This window comes from Amia ocellicauda, chromosome 8, assembly GCF_036373705.1.
Source record: "Amia ocellicauda isolate fAmiCal2 chromosome 8, fAmiCal2.hap1, whole genome shotgun sequence".
Classification (NCBI taxonomy): domain Eukaryota; kingdom Metazoa; phylum Chordata; class Actinopteri; order Amiiformes; family Amiidae; genus Amia; species Amia ocellicauda.
In genome coordinates, this window is record NC_089857.1 from 10751429 (window position 1) to 10771620 (window position 20192).

General features: G+C 38.8%; 1 protein-coding gene and 1 long non-coding RNA gene across 2 annotated transcripts; both read left to right on the plus strand.

The window, feature by feature from the left end:
* Positions 1 to 19: 19 nt before the first annotated feature.
* Positions 20 to 1025, plus strand: LOC136755233 (uncharacterized). Its single transcript, XR_010817639.1, has 3 exons — positions 20 to 165; positions 489 to 643; positions 922 to 1025. It is a non-coding gene; the product is annotated as an uncharacterized LOC136755233 (long non-coding RNA).
* Positions 1026 to 2563: 1538 nt separating this feature from the next.
* Positions 2564 to 19853, plus strand: thbs4a (thrombospondin 4a). The gene is made up of 22 exons (XM_066711994.1): positions 2564 to 2861; positions 5051 to 5248; positions 6010 to 6257; positions 6443 to 6545; positions 7078 to 7160; positions 7248 to 7299; positions 7586 to 7767; positions 8972 to 9109; positions 9601 to 9678; positions 10071 to 10223; positions 11048 to 11152; positions 11355 to 11462; positions 11775 to 11934; positions 13713 to 13831; positions 14401 to 14453; positions 14976 to 15169; positions 16053 to 16231; positions 16709 to 16757; positions 16856 to 17052; positions 17921 to 18093; positions 18777 to 18916; positions 19614 to 19853. The coding sequence occupies exons 1-22, from the start codon at positions 2783 to 2785 to the stop codon at positions 19673 to 19675; spliced, it is 2853 nt and encodes a 950-aa protein (XP_066568091.1). The 5' UTR covers positions 2564 to 2782; the 3' UTR covers positions 19676 to 19853.
* The last annotated feature ends 339 nt before the right edge of the window (positions 19854 to 20192 follow it).

Below are 20192 nucleotides of genomic sequence, written 5' to 3' on the forward strand. Positions count from 1 at the left end.
CAAAGCGATCCAACTTTGCATCAAATTGCGCCTTGTTAAGAAATAAACGCAATCCAACGTTTCCCTTTGGTGCTCTGTTGCACTTTCACTGTTCATCCACAAATAAAAGACCCTGGTAATGCATCAGCCTAATCTGTGGATTATTGCAATGGGTTAATGGCGCAGGTAATGGTCAGAAAAACGGCTACAAATGCCATTCTCCATTCCCTATAAAGCATTCTCTATTCCCTAAATAACCAGGTCATGCCTGAGATTATTTTAGAAGCTTTACATATCACATTATTTTGCATGTTTAAAATGTTAGTTTCATTATTAATGTTTGCAGGTGGAGGAGGATGTAGATAAATCATTTTTCTGAACAGATTCAGCGAGGCTTTTGAGGAAGCCCAATGCAGAACTTCCAAACAATGCCTTCTCCTCCACACAGTCCAGGCTGTCTGCCCATTATTTGCATTGGAATATCCTTTGTTTTTAATTCTGCTGAACAGGTAGGAAACTAGAGGCCATGCCACTGGGAATACAGCCTCCCTCTTCAGTGACCACAGCTGTGTGCATCATGTCCGAAGCAGCAGTCTGCACACACGTCTACACCCGGCGCAACAGGAGCCGGCAGTTAAAGTCTGCTAATGACTTCCCTGTGAAGGTGGGCACTGCCTTACAAGAGGCCTAAAAGAAACAAAAGCTTTCAGAAACCATCCTGTATGTACAGACCAGGACTATTAAATCACACCTAGACCCATAAACTGGAATAATCATTCTCCTTGTTTTTTATATAAATCATTTCAGTAATAATTAAAACATCTAGTTACTATTTGTATAATTTGTGGAAGGAGTGAAATGGAATTTGTATTTAAGGTGTGTTTGGGTAAAACTTGAACTGTGGCCCAAAGCTGACTTTATGATGTTTTCGTCTCCTTGCAGCTCAAATACCAATTGACATCACATGGCTTCTCCAGTCCTTGGATATACATCAATGTTTTTTTAATTACATTTTTGCTTTAATGAGAAAGGTGGGATTGTGCATTCTGGAGACCATCCTTTCTGGTTTATCAGTTACTGATGTACAATTTTTAAAATAAAACAGTTTTTTTCAGTTATGCCATGTGTATTGAAGTTGTTTGTTTGATTTTGGTATAAAATTATTTTGAGAAAGCTCAGCTGTGCTGTAAAAACAAGGACATTTAAGGGCTCAAACTGGTTACCCCCAGATCCTAAGAAGTGCATAATTGTGAATAAATAAAATAATTGAGAACAGTGCCCTTTAGCAGAATGTCACTGAGATATCCTAGAGCACATTTCTGCTTTGAGAGAAATGATTGGCCTCACTGCCAAGTGGATGACTCATTATGTGATGATGATCTGTCTGTTCTTATTCCAGCACAAGCACTATTTATTGTGGATTTTTGTTACTCATGGCAAACTGTTCTGTGAAGATTAACGTCTTACAAAGTAAAAACAAACGTTTAGAAGTTAGAAAAAAATAATAAAATGATGGACTAGATTTGACCTCAGCAAGATTGTGCCATCTGACAGTGCTGACAGAGACTGAGTGCTCAAATTAGTCTCTCCTGGACACAGGAATGCCAGTAGATAAGACAAATACAGATAGTCATAACTTCATTCAGCTAGAAACAGTATCATGTTACTCAACACAACATGCACGATTAAAGTCTCCTAAAGATAACGCTGTGACAGATATTGCCTGTCTAACACAAATCTATTACGATCTACCTTGCTAAAGTGTGATAAATGTAGTAAACCATACTACATAACATAACATATATTGATCATTGATTCTCATGTTTTATATAAGATACACTGTGATATATTCTTACTAAACCACAGAAAACTGTAGTCAACACAGGTAACTCACCACGGTTTTCCTTCAGTAATGATCTGGACCATCACAACCATACAATCACTGCACTTCACTGGCTTCAACCATGTTTATTTTGAAGAATTTAAATGTTAGGTTTGATATATAGTTATGTATATATTGCTGTAGATGCATAGTATAAAGCAGGTATTTTTAAAAATCCTCTTAAATACACATTTAAACAATTGTAATGTAATAATGCATTAATTTGGGTATTATTATTCCAGACGAATTGGAAATAAATTACATAGATTAAAATATATTTGCACCTGTTCTCACTGCAGTTTAACACTATCACTACATATTTATTAGTATTAGTAGTAGTAGTAGTAGTATTGATATACTTGTCTTGCTTCCTACAGTTAATTTTGGAAGGGGGTTGCATAACCAGATTTCAGCAGTGGCCCTTAAACTATTACCACACAATATAGTCCTTATGGTTCGTTTCTGGTGTAGTTTTCACTTTATTGCTTGGGTCAGCAGAAGAAAAAAATTAAATCTGACATTACCCACAGTCAAGCCACATCTGAATTAGATGATTAGATGACAAAAAAGAAAAAGCTGGATTTGTAAGTTTCACAAAAGCCCAGACTGAAGAAACTGACTCCACACACAGTGTCCTGGGACCAATGGGGTTGATGTGTCTTTGGTCACACCTTCTCTATGGAGTCATCTGAAAAGCACATCAACTTTCAGAAGCTACTATACTTCGGTGGAGGGAAGGGAGCAGTACAGCCAGCAAACTGCCTGACAAGGCACACCTCACAGTAACTATGACAGCCTAGATTATACCCTTTAAAGATCAATCCGTTTTTTCAAGTGCTTTGTGCACCGCAGACTAAACTATAGTACAAGAAGACTGATATTTGGACTATAAGGTTTATTTTCTCCACTCAAGAAACAAGAATGACTCTCTGGAAGAGGGTGCTTCTCATTTCACAGGTCGTGTTACAAATCTGCGCCAGTCTGTCATCACAATCCCAAGGTAAGATACTAAAACCTTGGCTTTCCTAATCTTATTCCCAACAGTAGAGTCAGGATTTAAAACAAAACATGAAATGTTGATTGCAAAGTACCTGTCTGTCACGGTTTGTGCAGTTAAGGAGGATTTATGCGTTTGCTCTGATACATACTACACTGTGAGAGAACACCTGTCCCTTACCACAGTAGTTCAGCCAGCACATATATGTCACATATGTATTACCAATGTGGCCATGTGGAATTGAACACATCACTGGATACAGCAGTGAGAGCACAGTCTGAACACAAGCAAATCTGTTTCTCTATTGAAAGTGGTTTGGCTTTGCTGTGCAAAATAGTGTCCAGCTGGATAAAACCTCAGAAACAGAGCTCTCTCTTGGCTCTTTCTCTGACACAAGCTTCTTTGCTCCTATTTTTGTAAAGCACTGTTAGAATGCAAGTTTGTTTCAGAAGTAGCAATTTCTATCAAATTCTATCAAAATCTATCACAAAGCTGGCATTTGTTTGATCCCCCTCTCCATTTAAATTTTACACTCGGCTGTTACATATTACATAACAGGAAAACTTCCATGATTTTGGAAGAAATCAGAAACAAAGAATTAGAGAAACCAGTGCATTTTTTCGAGTTCTTTTCAGATCATTGGCCGTGTTATGATGTCATAATTATTACATGCATTAAAAAAAAAAAAAAAAATGGATATAGAGATATAGAGGTTTTAAATTCTGGGTTCAGTGTCCTGGAATTCTTCAATGTGGATTAATTTATTCTGTCTATTTTATAAACTAGTCCTCTTCCCTCGTTCAGTCTAATGCTGTTGACTGGGACATGTGGCAGAGCAATAGGAGAACCTGTCCATCAGCAATAGCCCCTCAGTGATTGATCCTGTCTGGGATTCATTTAAATGACATCATGTTCTTTACAAGTGATTTTCTTCCCTCTGTCTGAGTTGAGACTGTGTTTCTAAAGAATCCACACACATAGATTTTTTTCCTAGCAAACCAGTTAGGTAAAATGCCTTAAAAAAAGAAAACCATTCAAGCCCTCTTCATTGCACAAGTACATTTATACAGTTAGTTCCATAAATATTTGGACAAGGACACAATTTACATCATTTTGGCTCTGTACGGCACCACAGTGGATTTGAAAGGAAACAATCTGTTCTTTAAGCCTAGACTTTCATCTCTAATTTGAGGGTAGTTACATCCAAATTGGGTGAACGGTGTAGGAATTACACCCATTTGTATAAGTGGTCCCCCCCAATTTTAGGGGCTCAAAAGTTTTTGGAACAAACTAACATAATCAAGAATTAAATTAAAGATGAATGTCCACACTTAAAGCACATCTTTATTGTTTACTTTAAAATCCATTGTGGTGGCGTACAGAGCCAAAATGATGAAAATGGTCTCATTGTCCAAATATTTATGGACCAAACTGTAGCAGTAATCACAGCAATCACACTCAGTTCCACACACAGTGCAGGTGAGACCAGCTTGGGTTCTCCCAGAGATCAGTGTTACAATGTCCTGTATCCTGGGAACCTCAACAAATCAGGTTAACTGTAAAGAGGATCATGTGGGCAGATACTAACCTCAGGATTGTCACTGTTGTATGTCTATATATGTGTTTTCATTACACTGGTAAACATTTTGTTCACTGTAGTGTGTAGATTAATCTGAAATTAATTGTGTTACCCTGTGTCACATAAACTATGGAGGTCTGGAGATTATGGGGACAAAACAAAAACATTGATTGTGTTTTCTCTGAACCACTGGGGACAGTCTTGGATTGATGTGTGCTTTGGATCAGTATTGTGCTGGATAGTATGCAGTCAAGCTTGAACTTCCTGACATGGGGCACCAGTCTTATTGGCTTACACATCTTGTTATATTTTGCAATCCATCCATCCTCTAATTCTAACAAGGGTTCCAGGACCGGTAGCACGGTATCGTTTCCTTTTGTCATGGTAGCACTTCCTTTTTGCTCATTTATATAGTATTCTGAAATATTTTATTCTATTTTTATTTTTTTACAGCCACATAAATAAGTGACTGTGACTCACCCAAGGATCACACATCACAGACATATTACATTAATTTAATATTCATTTTAAGGCCTTTCTGCATTAATAAGCTATAAAGTAAATGAGTAATGTGCTTAATGCAATGATGGTTACTCAGCTCTTTACTTTGCAGTTTTTGACCTGCTCGCAACAACGGACTCTTTGCCTGACCTTTTGGAGAAAGGCCTGACTGCTTCCTCTACGAATGATGTTCATATTCTAACAACATTTAAACTGCAAGCAAAGAGTAGCACTGCCGTGTTTGGCTTATACTCTCCAACGGACAACATCAAGTACTTTGAATTCACAGTTCTTGGCAAACTCAACAGAGGTAAGGCCATCATTGAAAGACTGCCTTCCACACACAGGTACTGAAAATGAGCAGTTAAGTGACACTCAGCTGTTTTTCTCTGTTTGATGCAAATATGCCTACATCATATAGAAGCACAAACGATTTGTCTTTCTATTTTTAATTTACAGTTGAATCAGTCATCCCTCTTTGATTTAGCTTCACATCATTTCCTCAACATACACATAACACCGTGTAACAATTTTTTTTTCACATAAAATCTGAAAAAAAGAACATATGAGTCCAACTACTCAATTCTAAATCTTTTGTAGTCATTGTTGTATTACTTTAATATAAATACATGTTAATTTGGATTCATATGTTGTTTTTTCTGACTTTATGTGAATGAAAAGACACAAATTCGCCCGTTTTCTCATTGGAAATAGTTAAACTTAAAAATATCACTGTCCTGGTCACAAAAGCAAAGTTTGTGGGGAATAATAGCCATTTTCTATACTTTTGAGGCATAAGCAATTAAGAAATAACACTTACTACCCAGGAACAAAAATTGTGTTACATAGTGTAATTCATAACTACAGGTTGTCTGCTAATAAACAATTAAATAAATATGTATTAAAGTTGCGTTTAGCAATTTTATGTTGATTTTTATTTTTATTTTATACAGCTAGTGTGCTACTACATTAAAGAATTTGCATACTCATGCAAATAATAATATACATCACTCCACAGACATGGCTTGATAATAAGTCAATATTAAATGCTGAAGACTTTATCATCCACAGCGGTTGTTAGGTATCTGAGAAATGATGGCAGGCTGAACGTTGCCACTTTCAACAATGTCCAACTGGCCGATGTCAAGAGGCATACAGTACATCTCCATTTAAGTGGCTTACAGCAGAGGTCCAGCACAGCAGAGCTGTATGTGGACTGCAAGCGGATAGACACAGTCAGTGACCTTCCGCCGCCATTCAAAGCTTTGCCAACTGGTCCCAACACGGTAGAGCTCAGGACACTCCAGAGGAAACCACAGGTAGGTCTGGTAAAAAACACCACTACCCATGTATGAAATTTGCAGCTTTACCATTGACTCTTTTAAAAACTGTTGATTTCACCCTGCCCTACAGTCCAAGTTTTCCATGATTATAAACAACATCAAAATATAGGATATTGCACATAAAAATGGAAAGAATCACACAATCTGCTTTATGTTGTTAGGATCATCTTGAAGAACTGAAAATAGTGCTCAGTGATACACTTGAAAATGCTGCAGAAATCCAAGAATGTTTGCTCCCTCAGAGTGACTCGGCACAAAATTTTGGTAAGTTTATAAGACAATGTAAAAATATACAGTCCTTAATCATATACCTTTGCCAGCATTTCCCCAAATGTTTTTTACTGGAGTTACTTCTTAGTACATAATTACTATAACACCTCTGTGCAAAGTGTACACAGTAGTTTGATCATAACCAATTTAAAGAATGTGGATTCTAACAATAAGTAAATCCAGAAGCCCCAAAAATACCCCCAAAAAGTAACCCGCAATCCAAAACATTTCAACTGATATAAACAGGACTGAAAATATTGTAAATGATAATTATCAATTATCAATTAGATAATTATCCCATGATGAAGGTACTAGATCACACTGACAGAGCAATGTACAGACTGTCTGTCAGATGCACACACACAATATATATATATATTATACTTTCTGCCATATAGCAAATAACATTGACTGAACACCCAATGTCAAAGAAAAGAACTCAATATACAGTACTCCATTTTCACAGTATTTACAAGGCTAATATGGGAATGAGAGGAACTCTGGTTCATAAGCTCTTGTCACTTAGGTAACAATGGGAGACAACTCACTACTCAGATGGCTCAGCTGACCAAGGTGATCGGAGAACTGAAGGAAATCCTGAAGCAGCAGGTGCCATCTTTAGATTCTAACCCATTTCCATGCAATTACTTCAGGTGCTGCAGATCTGTAACATTTTGCGTTTACATGTTTGTACAGGTCAAAGAAACCACCTTCCTAAGAAACACCATATCGGAGTGCCAGGCCTGTGGTAAGATGTGTGATGTTGCTTTAGCAAATTGTCATGTATATTGTTACATTCCCTGCACAGTTCTCTGCACCAGCACATTTCCTTAGTAATGGACATAGAGACTGAATCCCACACTGGAACATCTTAAACCCCTCTGGAGTCCATATCAGTTATTGTAATTTCTAGACCCCATAAAACCCACCCACCCCCCAAGTCTTTCATTTCCTAATTAAAAATAACTCCCAATAAATTGTCCTGGCATTTCTGTATTAGCGTTGATGTAAATCTCATCTCTTTGTGCCTCAAGGTTTAGGAGGGGTTGCTCCCACTCCATCTGGCATCATAATCACCCCAAATCAAAAGCCCATCTGCACCGCTGACTCTTGCTTCAGAGAAGATCTGTGTGTGGAGACACTGGACGGGTTCGACTGCGGCCCCTGTCCTGATGGATATACAGGCGATGGCTATAGCTGTGACGACGTGGATGAGGTGCCACAATAGCTGTATGCATGACCTGCATGAATGACGGCTTGCTAAGACAGGGAGATCAGTGATTTGAATTCAATTAAAAAATATATCATCAACTAAACCTATTTTACATTGTGATAGTCAATCAAAACATACCGTTGGGTTTGCTAAGGTGATCATTTTGGAAGGAGGACTTTGACTGTATTTTAGTGAGCTTCCTTGGCCATACTTCACTTCACTCTACATCGTGGCACCAGCTTCACAAGATTGAATTCCAGAATTGTGTGGAAACGTCATCGCATTTTCAAATTCTGCCAGCACCATCGGTGAAAAACATACAGCTGTCTTTGTAACCATTCTGGGCAGTATTTATTTGTGTAAATTCTTAGGTAGGGCTGCCAAAGGGAAATCTACAGGGAAATACCAGTTCCCCACAGCCACAGCCTTCTCCAATGAAAATAAATTAATTTTGTAGCTACACAAGAATATTGTGTTCTTCCATAATGTGATTGTGCAATTAGAGAGAAAATGGCCTCACATTTCAGAAATGTACATATGCTGCAAGGAAAATTGTCTGAGGAATAAAACAATATTTTTCAAAGTAACAGATGTTGACCAAAACAAAAATAAAGTAATGTGTACTTTCCCTTGTTTAAAAACAAACAGCTAATAAACAAAGCAGGAGTAGGTAGTGGAAAAATAAAAGCTTTACTTTGCCTTTAACCAAAGTTTCATAATGGGAATGTGTAATCTCTTAGCTGGATTTTGTTATTTTTATATATTTTGCCTTACACCCATATAATGCATGCCATCATCAGAGTCCTGATTAGGTTCCACTTAAAAGGATGTGGAAATAATTCAATCCATTATCCGTTTGACATAAGATGCAAGTCTGTAGGAATGTTTGGCTGTTTCTTCAAAGCATTAACTAAAATGTCACTTAGCAATACTTTTATCATCAGCCATTCTGATTAAACTTACTGGAATAGGTGTAGTGTGTGACTTTGGCATTAAACAGATTTGCATTAGGAGGCCTAACCATAGGGACTAATAAGGTATAGCTCGGTGCTGTGTGCCTAGAAAAGCATATTCTGCATGATAAACCACTTTTTTTACTTCTTTCATCTGACATCCCCTCACAGGTCCTATGACTTTTCTATCTCATTCTTAGTTCACTTGTTCTTGATGTCTCCCTATGGAACCATTTCCCTTTGTTTGCCTGCAGTGTCAGTTTAACCCTTGCTACCCTGGAGTCCAATGTGTCAACACCGCCCCGGGCTTCAGGTGTGAGAAATGTCCTCTGGGCTTCACGGGCTCGATTATCCAAGGAGTGGGAGAGATCTACGCTAAGACACACAAACAGGTACAGGTGCTGTTCGCTTTAAAGCCGGAAAACATCTGTAAAAGTGACCTTTGCCAGTAATAAATAGCTATACTATCCATTCTATTTATTTAACTACTAAAAGAGAGATTACTGAGACTAAGGTATGTAACACAGCCATACCTGCTGATGTTATTTTCTGGTATTTATAAACATACATAACAACATGTTATGCTAATATTAATAGTAATCTGATCAGTCTGTTATTTGTCTCAGAATCGCTTAAAAAGTTTTGGACCAAAATGTGTTTTTTGTTTTAATTGTTGAATTTTACAATACCCTGTCAGATTTACTAATACGCTGATTTCTGATAATATATAAACCAGAAGATTTGTAGATTTATTTTTAAAGTAACTATTTCAATCAGTTTAATGACACAAAGAATAATGCCTTTGATCTCTGATTTGACGAACCCAGGACAGAGGTCCAACTGAGACTGATTTTGGTTATTCCTCCATATGTTGACCTAACAGACATGCATTGACGTGGATGAGTGCAAAGGACGCAACAATGGTGGCTGTACAGCCAACTCCATCTGCCTGAACACTCCAGTAAGCACATTTCTTTCTCAATGAACCAGTGACAGACTCACATTGGCACATTGTTCTGTGATGAAACCTCGCAAGCCTTCTCTACCTGTCATTGCAAACACCACTTTCACTGCGATGTGGGTATTGCCACGCCTGGAATGTGTATTTTTTCCTATTACATTAAGAACCATTGTGTAAAAAAACTAATTTGTAATCTAGAAGGTAAATGCCAATATAAAAAATAAGACATTTGACCGTTTGTTAGCATCTACTATATGTTCTTTCCTTTCCTGCTTATCACTCAACTCTGACCCTAGAGAGCACATATGACTTTTCTCTCAGCAATCCAAAATAACAAACAAAACAAACCATTAGCTGAGTCCAAAGAGCTCCCTTACCTTCCTGTCCTTCAGGGCTCCTTCCGCTGTGGGGGCTGTGTCTCAGGCTACACTGGAGACCAAGTGAGAGGCTGCCAACCGGAGAAGAGCTGCAGCAGTAGCCTGACAAACCCGTGCAATGTCAACGCACAGTGCTTCGTGGAAAGAGACGGATCCGTAAGCTGTACGGTAAGACCTCCCGTGTTGGTGTTCTAGGAGGCAGGAACGTCTTTGTGTGCAGAACCTGTGGTATTTGACTGTGGGCCCATCAACAGCATGGCACTGCTGCTCACGGTGAATTGGGCCACCTCAGTGCTCCACTCATGGCCTGGATGACCTCATTAAGCATTTCCCAGTTGACCTCTCCCTGCCGTTCCTCAGGATTGCCTGGCGAGGCAAATCACAGCAGCAGGGACATCAGGACAGGAAGCGTCTTGTACACGGTGGAAATGTATCAATTGTCCAAGGCAATTAACACAACAGGAAGCATTACACAAAGAGCACACTTCCAATAGGAACCAGTGTCAGTTCAAGTGGTATAAACAATTGTGGTCCAAGGAATTAAAAGAATCATGAGCATTAGAAAATCTTATTATTATAAGTTTGACCTGGTCATCTCACTCTCAGAAGTTTCCCAGAGCTCAGCTGATGACCGTTTTCTCTTTCTGGTTCATGATGTGGCAATTTGGGTGAAATAAATATGATGTTGTTGGTGTCACTATTATTACAGCACTGAAAAACAAGCATAATTGCCAAGTATAAAATATTAACTTATGTATTACACAAAAGAAGGAATATAAATGATCCAAGGAGATTTTATAATAAATAATAATATTATTAATAATAATAAAAATAAGGGCAGAATGCTTTGTGAAATGTCTTTGCCATCATGTGAAAATGACATTCAGACACCAAAGAATAGGCCTACCCACTCAAAAAGACGTATAATCACCATTTACCATTTATTAATATGTGTTTCCGGTTCCGTTTTGTTTTGTTTTGGATCGTGTCAGTGTGGCATTGGCTGGGCGGGCAACGGCTATATGTGTGGGAAGGACACGGATATCGACGGCTATCCCGATGAAGAACTCAAGTGCAATGACAGAAACTGCCGGAAGGTAACAGTCACCTCATTATTATTAGTAGTAGTATTTTTTTTTTCCAGTTGCAGTAGAATTAGTAGTAGCACTAAAATAAAAAAAAATCCAACTTAAAAACACAACACAAACATTTTCGACTTCTTGTGAGAAACATGGTGTAATTTGGGTAAGCCATACAAATGGGGAACTTACGTGTCTGTCTTCCATAATCTTCGCAAAGGACAACTGTATTTATGTCCCCAACTCTGGACAAGAAGACGCGGATAAGGACGGTCACGGTGACGCGTGTGATGACGACGCTGATGGAGATGGCATCCCCAATGAACAGGTATCCTCCGCCACCACGATGTGCCCTTCAATAGACATATACGCTTCCTTGTTCAATCTGGCCATTTTGTCCTCTAAATCTGACCTCCATTTTACCTCCTGGAATGTAAAGTTCTTGCTCTTATTAAAGAAGAAGCAATTCTCAGTACCTCATTCAGATACACCTTACAAAACTTGTAATGTTTGGCGAAATGAAACGCAATTAACTTGAAATACAATATATCATTACTGGCTGTGTCCATACAAATCTTACCAAAATTAATTGTGTTTATGGGTTTATCAGTTTTTAAATTCACAACAAATGTTTCTCCAGGATAACTGTGTCCTGGTGCCCAATGTGGCCCAGAAGAACACGGACAAAGATGGGTTTGGTGATGCCTGCGACAACTGCCGCACTGTGGATAACCCCGACCAGAGGGACACGGACAGTGACGGCAAGGGAGACGCCTGTGATGATGACATGGATGGCGATGGTGAGGCAGTGCAGTTAACCTTGCTCCCAGTTCAGTCAACATGACTTTGAGGAAAATAGCTTTTTTAAATATTCTTTTTACATTTAACATGGATACATTAAAAAGTTGTAAGATTGTATTATCATAAATCACTCCTACTACTGATATGTCACAGAACTCCACCCTATTAAAGAAACTAAATCTTAATTTCTCTACTGTAGATGTAACTAATATATATTTTTTAGTTGATTGGCCCCCGTTCATACCGGTTGAATTTAGTCCCATCTGTTTGGTGTTGTAGTATTGGCTAAATCTGAGTTTCTCTCCTTTGCTGACTAACTTGGTTTGTTCTAGTGCAGGGGTTCCCAAAGTGCGGCCCGGGGGCCAAATGTGGCCCTCGAGGATGTTTGGTGCGTCCCCCCAAAGCCAACCTTCAACCACCCCTTTCTGAACCTTTACTATATTCTTACAGTTTCTGAACATTTTCTGTTACAAATTGCACATGTAGTTTGAGGGAAAATAATAAAACAACAATTAAAGTTCATAAAAAGGTATGAATTGGGACATATTTAGTTTTCATCGGTGGTTCATTTTGTGCTGCCGCCCCCCACCACCTCCCATGCAACCTCAGGAAATTGGCCCTCCATCACCAGACATTGGGAAGCCCTGTTCTAGTGCTTTGAAAGTGGTGAAGTTTCAGAGAGGTGTTTCATTTGGTTTCCTGAAAATATATAGGAGGGTCGGTATTTTCAAACCTGGAAGCGTGCTGCCTGGGAGGTCAGGTTTTTGAATGGGATTCTGTTTTAAGAATGAAAAAAAAACCCTTTCGAAGATTAATGCTTGTTTGTCTCCGTTACATAACCTAGTTATTTGGGTTTTCAAATAGAGTCTTTCATGCACTCCACATCAATACCAACCAACCGTAAATGAGTCAATGTTTTTCTTAGAGCACATTAATGATGTGAGATACCTCCATTCAAAAGTCTTCGACTTTTTTCTGAGGTTTTTTCCCGGGGAAGGAAACCAGGAGCTATGATTGAAGCACACAACCTATCATACAGGACTGAATATGGTCACTTTTTTATTGGGCTGCCTTTCCGAAACAGTCTGTTCAAAGGAAGGTGTAGGAAGGTTAGGTTCCAAATTCCGGTAATTTAGCTCTAGCCAATTAAAACCTGTTTGATCTAGTATGATTTTAATGCCATTTCCTTTGAAGAGCCCAAATGAAACTGCTAACTGTGTGCTTAAAATGCCAGAGCTTCCTTTATTGCCATTTCCAATGACTACCTAATTTAAACAGAATGTTGTTTCCCCTCTTTGACGTGTCACTCATTTAAATGTCCAGCTTTTCCATAGCTAACAGTGGAGTCCTTGTTTGCCTGGATTCTAAACAACATCTCCATTATTCACTTAACTGCTTTAATGAACACATCTTAGGTAATACATTTAAATAATTATTAAAAAAAAATGTTATTTTCAACATGCGCTTTTATATTACAGCAAGGTAAGTTGTTGGAAACAGTGCCATCTTGTGATGTTAATGGCAAATGACACTTTTATATAGGCATTTAATTTCAATGATAAAAACAATTGACTTCTCATTTCTTTTCATATTTTCACAGTAACTACATAATAATACGTTTTAAAATTAGCATTGATAGATTTTATTTAGTATCAATCCAAGGAACAAGACAGGGACAATAATGAAGCAGTTAACCTGTGTAATAAACAATCAGCAGATTTCTCTCTTGCTATCTTTCTGTCTAGAAAGTCTGAGCTTTTAATGTGCTGGTTTTCAGGCATCAAAAACTTCCTGGATAACTGTCAGAGAGTCCCCAACCGTGACCAGAAGGACAGAGACAACGATGGAGTGGGAGATGCCTGTGACAGCTGCCCAGACATAAGTAACCCCAACCAGGTCGGTGCTTTTCAACAGTGTCAGAGACCCCTCAGTGCCCCCTGCCTACACATGTGTATCAAATACCTTTCCACTGCAAGGCAGTCCGACCTCCAAGACCTAAGGGACACAGTGTTGCTGTTTGTTTTCCTCCTTGTTTTTAATTATGTACTTGTACAAATGATTCACCTAATTGGTCCCAATTGCCATCTAGCCTACAGCTTTAGTAGGCCGTGCACCCAGGACCTGGTAATGGGCACAGACGGTGTATGCTGTCTAGGAATCTAGAAATGAAGCAGGTCAGATAAACTTGCCAGATAAACAGATGAACTGCACCTTATAAGATCCATTATAAACAAAAGCATTAATGACATTTCCAAGCTGATAAAAAAGAATATTTAAGGAAAAAAACTTGACTTATTACAAATGGACTCTGGCAAGTGTTCCAAATGTCAAAGCAGTTAAACAATGGTATTGAATTTTACAAAGAATGTATCCGCTTGGATTAAGTTTAATTGCAGCACAATAACACAAAGCATTTCAGAAATATCAGTTACCACCCGTGTCCTTTCTATTTCTCTTTTTTTCAGTCCGATATTGATAACGATCTTGTTGGCGACTCCTGTGACACAAACCAAGACAGGTACTCTATACAATTCATCTCCAGTAAATTGTTACAATTTATAATCCTGTTGGAGTTCAGTGCTCTGTCCTGAACCCCAACCTTCTCACAGTGGACACACAATGAGAAAAATGGCATTTGCGTCAGGTGCCACATGGCCAATGAGCCCAGGCTGCTCACAAGGAAACCCTGGCCCCTGCGGTTTTACATCATGACTCAGTCAGGGTCAAATGTATTATAACTGGGCGTAAGAGTAACCTTTAACTCTGGATAATCACTAGTGTTTAAGATATTTATATAAAAGACAGCAACCCAAAAAAAACTAACAAAAAAACACATTACGGTTTGGTAAAAGTAATGCATTAACTGACAAAATGCTTGATTTGAGAGGTCAGTGCTGTAAGCAAACGGGAATCCCTCTTATATTGTCCTGTGTGTGAACTTTAGGATGTTTTATGGAATGATCAAACAATGCAGCCTTTATCCAAAGCATTAGCAGTGAGTGTTTGTGGGACCTGAAAGCTATTTCTTTATCTGACGCAGTGATGGAGATGGCCACCAGGACAGCAAGGACAACTGCCCCAACGTCATTAACAGCTCCCAGCTGGACACGGACAAGGACGGCATTGGTGATGAGTGCGATGACGATGACGACAATGATGGCATCCCTGACATTCTGCCGCCTGGGCCCGATAACTGCCGGCTGGTACCCAATGTAGACCAGCTGGATGACAACGGTGCGTGTTGTCCTTTCACAAAGCCATCAGCTTGTCCTATGTCACACAGGTTCAGAAACCGGAGGGCTGAGTTTTTACTTGTTTTGAAGGCTTATAGAAGGATCTCCTGAGGAAGGGAAAACCCATATGGAATTAAGAGTTATTGCTCTACAATGGCTGTATTTTATAAGGAGTTTACTGATTTACTGGAAACTGCTCCCTGCTCTCATGAATTTAACTTTCAAAGTCTCTCGAGTTCTCGGGTGGAATGAAGAAGTGTGTGAAGTGAAAACTATATAATGAAACTAAGCACTTTCATTCTGATTTAAATTCGAAGAATGTTACATTTTCTCATACCCCATTTCCTTCACTTATTTAAAAGGAAGGTAAAGGCTTTGTTTAGGAATCAGTTTAAGAATGGGATTGGTTTAGATTGAAAACTATAGGCAGTTTGGGACTTTTATTAGGAAAAATAAAAATATGCTTCTCTTTAACACTGTCAAACTGTCATTTTTTTTGTCAGTTTTTAAAAATGGGATTTTAGTTTTTTTATAAATAATAAGAAAGCACCGACCTATACATTTTACTATATCATATATACACAATTTTTTAAATAAAATATACTTATGAAAGATTTAAATTGCTTTAAAAACAGAAATTGGCAGGAAAGTTTCCCAATTATCTATATCTACATATATATATATATATATATATATATATATATATATATATCTTATGGGGATTAGCAGTCCAGATGTTTCTATAGTTAAATTTGATTTTTTTACATAATTAAATGTATATATGTGAATGGAGTATATACTTTGTCTTCTAGTAAACACAATACCGACTCGTTGTCTTCCCCTATTGATATTAATGCACTCGGTCTCGTTGTTTTACTTTCCAGACGACGGAGTGGGAGATATTTGTGAAAGTGACTTTGATCAGGACACGGTGATTGACAGGATCGATATCTGCCCCGAGAATGCTGAGGTCACCCTGACGGACTTCAGAGCTTACCAGACTGTGGTCCTGGACCCTGAGGGAGACGCCCAGATCGATCCCAACTGGGTGGTGCTCAATCAGGTGCTTCCCTCCGTCTGGTTGTGTCCATTGCTTGCCAAGCATGGCTAACAGATGACAACTTGTCTGATGATGAATATCTCTGTAATAATCTGCCTGTGATTTGGAAGTGTACTGGGAATGTAATGGGAGTACAGGCATAAACCTTATTTATAACTTGAAGGGGAAAACAAACAAACAATCAAAACACAATAAATGTGGCCACATCATATACCAATTCACATTTTTGAAGTTAATTCAGTTTAAGGAAGTGAGCCAGTCAGACTATGAATGTGTCATTGTAATTACATTTTCAAGATCAGTAAAAACTCTTAAGTCAATATTACTCCCATTTCCTCTTTTACCTTTCAGTAAAACAGACAAAGGATATGAGGGTACTTTTGCATAAGCAGTTACTGTAACTAGTAACTAGGGATTTAACCCTTTGTCACTTGCTTAAAATATATATCCTGTGTGATTAAACATTTGTATGTTTTTCAGGGTATGGAAATAGTGCAGACCATGAACAGTGACCCTGGACTTGCTGTTGGTAAGCATTTGCTCTTTACTAACAATATTGTTTATCAGTTGGAGATGATACAATTACCATGTCTTATTGCCCCTGCTGTTTGTTTGTTTTGTACCCAGGGTACACTGCTTTCAATGGAGTGGACTTTGAGGGCACCTTCCATGTCAACACAGTGACGGACGATGACTATGCTGGCTTCATCTTCGGCTATCAGGACAGTTCCAGCTTCTATGTAGTCATGTGGAAACAGACGGAACAGACCTACTGGCAGGCCACACCTTTCCGTGCTGTGGCAGAACCTGGTATTCAGCTCAAGGTAATGTTGAGGAGGAATCAATCCATCTTTATCTGGTATAGAGCTTTTCACAACCAGCTGTCACAGATTTCAAACAAACAACGAGGAGGAAACCATAAGGAAGACCGTTGAACGACTCGGCAGGGTGTCTAGCAGCTTCAGACATTAACTTTCCAACTGCCCTCCTGGGCATTACAAGTTTCCAGGACTGGGTTTCTTCCCCTTTGAACTCTCATCAGTTACTGTCTACTCCCGCTATCAATTTATTTTGCTATACATATCGAATTACATCAACATCAGTGTTTCTGACACAATTACAGCACAAAATGAGTTCAAAACAATGTCCTGTTATAAACTATAGCTGACTTCAGCTAAACTTCAGCTCTCCTCTAATACATTCAGTGCGAGTGTGTACTGTGTTGCACAGAGATAATGAGATGGCACAGCAACTCCAACGATCCCTCCACAGTGCTGCCAAAATCACTGTAATCACTGCCTTCTCCTGCCTGTTTTGTTGGCTCCCTTTCCTCAGGGTTGATTTTAATACATCTGGCATTCCTTAGTGCTAACAACACAATACTGAAGCTGTCCTTAAGCTCACTCTTTTCTCCCAGCTCTGGTGCTTGCATTGTATGTGTGTGCACATCTGCTTTCATCATGTTATACCTGTATCTATATAAGGATGATTAATTGTTATTTTCAAGTTGGATGACAGTGTGTAATTAGCACATAAACAAAGACATCTTATGGAGTTTTTGAAACTAGCTCACAGATCATTTGTAGATCCTTTCAGCATTTAAAAGGCAAACAAAGTGTGTAATTAAACCTTAGGGCCCTTTTTATAAAAAACAAAAAAAGAGACTCAGTTATAACCTCCTTTCCTTGTCAGGCTGTGAAATCCAAGACAGGGCCAGGAGAACATTTGAGGAATTCGCTCTGGCACACTGGAGACACCAACGACCAGGTCAGGCTGCTGTGGAAGGACCCAAGAAACGTGGGCTGGAAGGACAAAGTGTCATACCGCTGGTACCTTCAGCACAGACCGCAGGTCGGCTACATCAGGTGCGGGGAAACTCACTTATCTTTGACAATTAAAGACATGTTTTGATTTCAGCGTTTTGTTTGTTAGTGGGAAAAAAAGGACAACAGCTCTCTTCTACTTTTAATCATACCTTCCCTAGAGGTCAAGTTTCACACATGACTCATGACAAAAGTTCCAACACATCTGAGAATCCAGTCCACCTTCAAGCTTATAGCAATTGTCTTTTCCCTTATTATATTGAGTCATGACTTATCTTCCAGTAACTGGAATGATGAGAGAATCTTATTTCTGTAAATAACTATCTGTCAGAGAGTTTCTAAAGTCAAACCTCACCTGGACAGAACAATAAAGACAATATATGTCTGTCACTGAAAGAATAATCAGATTCCTGACACTTCTGTACATGAACAGTTTTAACAGGAGCATTACATTAAAAGGGCACGGTTTCTACATGATATGTTACAAGAGTGAAGTGTACTGCACAAATTTTATTTTAATTTATTTGTAGACACCCTTGTCTATGGTGACTTACAGAAACAAAATACACATTACCAACGTTACATCAAAGTAGTATAATACACATCTTCATAAAGTCGCCATGGTACAATCAAGAACACTTTTATAAACATACAATCAGCCTGGCAAACCAACCTGTGTACCAATAGCCTGGCAGTCCAGTTTACCTCCCTCCTCTCGCCCACAGAGCCCGCTTCTACGAGGGTTCCGACCTGGTGGCTGATTCAGGGGTCACTATTGACACCACGATGCGAGGGGGGCGACTCGGGGTGTTCTGCTTCTCCCAGGAAAACATCATTTGGTCAAACCTTAAGTACCGCTGCAACGGTAAGACACTTGATTTTCCGACACAGTATTGATTAACGCGGTCAATTTGTTGTTCAGAGTAATGGAATCCACAGTGGCCAAGCAAAAGCACACAGCTTGAGGAATCAATACTAACAAATCCTGTTGAACCATTAGAATGCTATGGAGATTTGCATTTCTTGGGGGTTAATTTATTTCATCCGTGCGTTTAGGATTTACCATCTCGCTTGCTTTGGAAAATAACATTTTCAGATCTACAATTGCGTTGGAGTCTGGTTTCCCGTCATTTTGTGTATTTATAGAAACAAAATCTGTGTTTGATTGGTCAAACAAAATAAGTTTTGGATTAGGTGATCTCAACTGTCAATTATTCCACAAGTCTTAGACTAACTTTGGTGTACAGTGGCTTGGCTTTCCTAGGTGCTGGTAAAATAAACAAACTGGGAGAACAAATTGAAAACGCTTCCTAGATCTATACCAAAAGTTCAGTGATAAAGTTGTGGTCAAATCTGAAGCGGACAGCAGCAAAGTATTCATGTCACCCATACTAGTACTGGTGCTGATAAAGAGCCATGGTGAATTGACAGCTAACCGAACAGTGGAAAGGAAGAAAAGCCACAGGGTCCTTGGCTTCGGATGTGTAGTCAGATCAGGCCTGGATCAAAGCTCAGAGGGTCTGCTAGCAGCTTTCACAGCGTGTCTTCTGTTCTTTCCTCAGATACGATTCCTGAGGACTTCCAGGAGTTCAGAACACAGTATACTGGTGGAGATGCTCTTTAATCAAACTGCAAAATGTTTGCGTGTGTAGAAAAACCCCTCTCTGAATGCTGAAGTATTCCATCACCGCATTTAACATATTCATCAGAAACCTTTTGGCTGCTGTATACAATTCAGTCCTGTGCATTTCACTTTTTTATTTGTTATTTGTATGGTTAATAAACAAATACATACAAAAATATGTTGACTAGTCTCATTTCTACATTTCATGTTACGCCAAAACCTTTGCATTCAAGTGTCAATGGAGAACTACTCCAAGTCCTTACTCAGCATCTGACAGGGGCAGTGTAGATGCAATTACTTTTGGATGAGAATAGGTAAATCAAAAACAGCTTAAAGTGCTGTCTTTCAATGAAAGCACATACAAATTATAATAACCATCTAAACACAAAAAACACAGAACTGGCAGATTTCCTGACATCTGTTCACAGCGATGATCAAGGTATGCAGTCCAACAACCACTTTATATTTCATGTCTTTACTTTTCAGACCGGTCATTAGGGACAACACCGAACTAATA

Excerpts from the sequence above, each read along its gene's own strand:
- thbs4a (XM_066711994.1), top strand. The coding sequence starts at position 2,783 with ATGACTCTCTGGAAGAGGGTGCTTCTCATTTCACAGGTCGTGTTACAA. Across the intron at positions 11,463-11,774 it reads ATGGCATCCCCAATGAACAG|GATAACTGTGTCCTGGTGCC; the intron begins GTATCCTCCGCC and ends ATGTTTCTCCAG. Across the intron at positions 17,053-17,920 it reads AACCTGGTATTCAGCTCAAG|GCTGTGAAATCCAAGACAGG; the intron begins GTAATGTTGAGG and ends TTTCCTTGTCAG.